The 3059-nt window shown below is 38.5% G+C and overlaps 1 protein-coding gene across 1 annotated transcript in view; it reads left to right on the plus strand.

The window, feature by feature from the left end:
* Nucleotides 1-3059, plus strand: part of LOC108745437 (transcription factor SFL2) — an 11817-nt gene that overhangs the window by 6393 nt on the left and 2365 nt on the right. Inside the window, exon 2 of the mRNA XM_018481596.1 lies at nt 1431-2961. Within this exon, the coding sequence (XP_018337098.1) occupies nt 1431-2961 (1531 nt within the window). The remainder of the gene's footprint in view (nt 1-1430; nt 2962-3059) is intronic.

Below are 3059 nucleotides of genomic sequence, written 5' to 3' on the forward strand. Positions count from 1 at the left end.
CTATCATTACATTTGAATGTATTCATGGAAAATATTCATTGTAATGACTCGAATATTATATCGTAGAAATTATATAATCTCAGAATAAATGCGCCATAATAATTAAATAAGAAATTGATTAAGAAATGATATAGAAATACAAAATACGTTAAAGTTTTAAATTTTTGTCTTCAAATATAATTATTAGGTAATTATTCTATACAAATACAATTGAATAATTGAGTAATCGATTGAAGTAATTCTACTGGAATTGAATTCGTGATCCTTTCTCGTGGCACAATCTTGATCTTATAGTAATATTGCATTCGGATACCTTATGACCTTTTGCTGTCGATAATGATTGGTTAACTTAGAATTTCTTGAGAAAGATGATGGTTGTGAAGTTCTATGTCGGTTAAAGAGGTCGAAGAATCTTAGAATCTTAGAATCTTAGAATCTCGAATGACAATTGCGCGAGTTTTCACTCGATTTGAAAGCCAATTTTGGAATTATAGGGATACATAAAGAGCGCCGTATAAAATCTAATAATAGTTAGTTTAACAATTCGTTAAGCGAATATGAAACCTGAAGATTACGAACGTGACGGGAGCATATGATTTGTGGCACTTGAAACACAAACCAATTGTTAGCCGTTTTGCGACTAAATGATTTTTGCGGCGCGCTAATATTGTTCGTTCCTTACACGTACGTAAATTGCATGCGGCGTATTAAAGCGGGGTAATCAGCTGAATTTAGGACTAAGGAGAGGAAAACCGAGTTCAACGAGGACTCCATTCTGGAATAACAAGGGAGAAGGCGTCTAGTTTCACGGCATACATAATCCGCGGTGGCTTAGAATGATTCTCATGGTGCGACCCAGTTCGCTTCTCCGCACGCTGTTCTCCATCACGTCATTGACTGTTGCGGAAAGTGTACATAATAATATAATGCGAACGAGATTTCGTTGGACAAATGATACCTAGCATAATGAGAAAGAGAAAAACAATTGCTAGCATGCATTCATCTACTTTAATAAACATTTGCGTTTCTCATTTTTACTTAAGGCTATGTAGTGAAAATTTGGATTTGGACGAATACTTTGTTAAATTATTTTAAAGCAAAGATTTTACTTCCAGTATTATTATTTCTTGATTATAATAAAATAATTTGTGATACAACAAAATTATTTTCAATTAGTAACATTTTTATCTTAAACGCCTCTTGTTATGAAAACAACACATTGATGTATGGCATACTCAATTTAGTTCGATTATTTATAACTTTCATAAAAGTGAATATATTGTTAAAAATTTGTTTAATCAAAATGTCAGACATTAAGGAACACAATGGTATCATATTATAAGCAACAAAAAAATATTGGAAAAGTCGAGTATGTTCTATCGAAAAGGCATTAATAACATTTTCTTACTAGCAATGGTCTCATGTTGCAGGTCTTGCCATTTTTACTGTTGATAATCTACATAATCAACGGGGCTTTTGCTAACCAGAATGCTTGGAGTAGACAGTACAATGTTCGTCGCGTTCGCAGAATCAACGAATATCTTATTCCACCGCCTCTATCAAAATCTTATCCGGGCAGAATTCCAAGATTGGCGAATTATCAGCCAACCCCACAGCCAGGATACTTCCAACAGCTGATGAACTTTTTGAATCCCTTCAGTTCTGATTCTTCACCACAACCACAACCACAACCGCCACCACCGCCGCCGTCGCTACTGCCTCCGCAGCCTGAAGTCGCAAAATTCGGTCAATCCTACAATGGTCCTCCACCTGTGGATTATGAGAAACCACCTCTTCCTCCGACCTCTCTCAATCATCTTCCCAACGTTTATTCGGGATATCCTGCTCCGGTTCAAATCAAGAATTGCAGTTCTTGCAACAGAATCCCTTGGGTGCCGATACAGGACACGCAACAAGGACATGACGGACATGTAGGAAGCGCTTCGTATGCATCACCGCCACTTGAATCGCCAGGTGACAGATACCTGCCTACAAATCACGAAATACCTCATGACGCTTATCATGCTGCCTCGCAAGAAGTCCGAGCTCCGGACTTCTCTTTCGCGCCACCATTACCCAATATTGGACAGAACGGTCCTTTTAACCTGTTGCCAAACCCGCATCTGTTTCCTGGAGCAATGCCACCGCTCTTTAAAGCAGTCAATTTTAAACAACCTGTACAAGTCATTCCCCATGAAAACTCAGGACATCTTAACTCACCGACGTTATCAATTTCCAATAGTGCATCAACGATAGCAGAACCTACTTTCAACGGTGGACATAACGAACAATATGTGTATCCAGGTCCTTTGACTCATTCAAGTGGAGGAATTGTTTCACAAGAATTAGGATATACTAATCCTAGTATAAGCAACGGAGAATTCGAAAATGTTCAAAATGTTCAAAATCAAAATAATGTGGCACATAATGATTTGTCTTCCAGCGGCACTCAAGTGTCTCACGGTCATACTTCGGGAGTATCTAATAACGAAGAACTTTATGATGTAACGGGATTGAGTGGATCTGACGTGAGTCAAACTAATCAAAATTTTCCCAGCAGCTACGGAATTTCCAGCCCTGATCGGTTCCCAAGCAATTACGAGCACCCGTATAACGACCTGTCCTCTAGCGCTAACGTGGCTGAGGGCTCTAGCGCACCTTTACACATAGACGAATCTTCCGGAAACGTTGAAGATTCAATAAATTTTGAGGAGTCACCGTTGCTAGATTTCACGCAGAAGGATGAAAGTCGGACGCACTCGTCCTCGATACCGACGAACTCTAACGCGTTCGCGGACTTTCAGAGTACTAAGACTATCGGGACAACTGTAGCACTTGGCGATGAGATTTTCGGTACACGGCAAGGCATCACTTCAACGGAACCTTACCCTTCTACGGATTATATCGAGATAATTGATACCGTGGCAAAAGAATCTAAAATCAATAATAGCATAACTCAAGGTATGAAAAATATTCGAGAACAAGATGTTTTGCAATTTAATAAAGAAGAAGATCTACAGTAAACTGTTTTTTCACTTTAATAGATACAAACGGAAAAT

The sequence above is a fragment of the Trachymyrmex septentrionalis genome, unplaced genomic scaffold, assembly GCF_001594115.1.
Source record: "Trachymyrmex septentrionalis isolate Tsep2-gDNA-1 unplaced genomic scaffold, Tsep1.0 scaffold14, whole genome shotgun sequence".
Taxonomy (NCBI): domain Eukaryota; kingdom Metazoa; phylum Arthropoda; class Insecta; order Hymenoptera; family Formicidae; genus Trachymyrmex; species Trachymyrmex septentrionalis.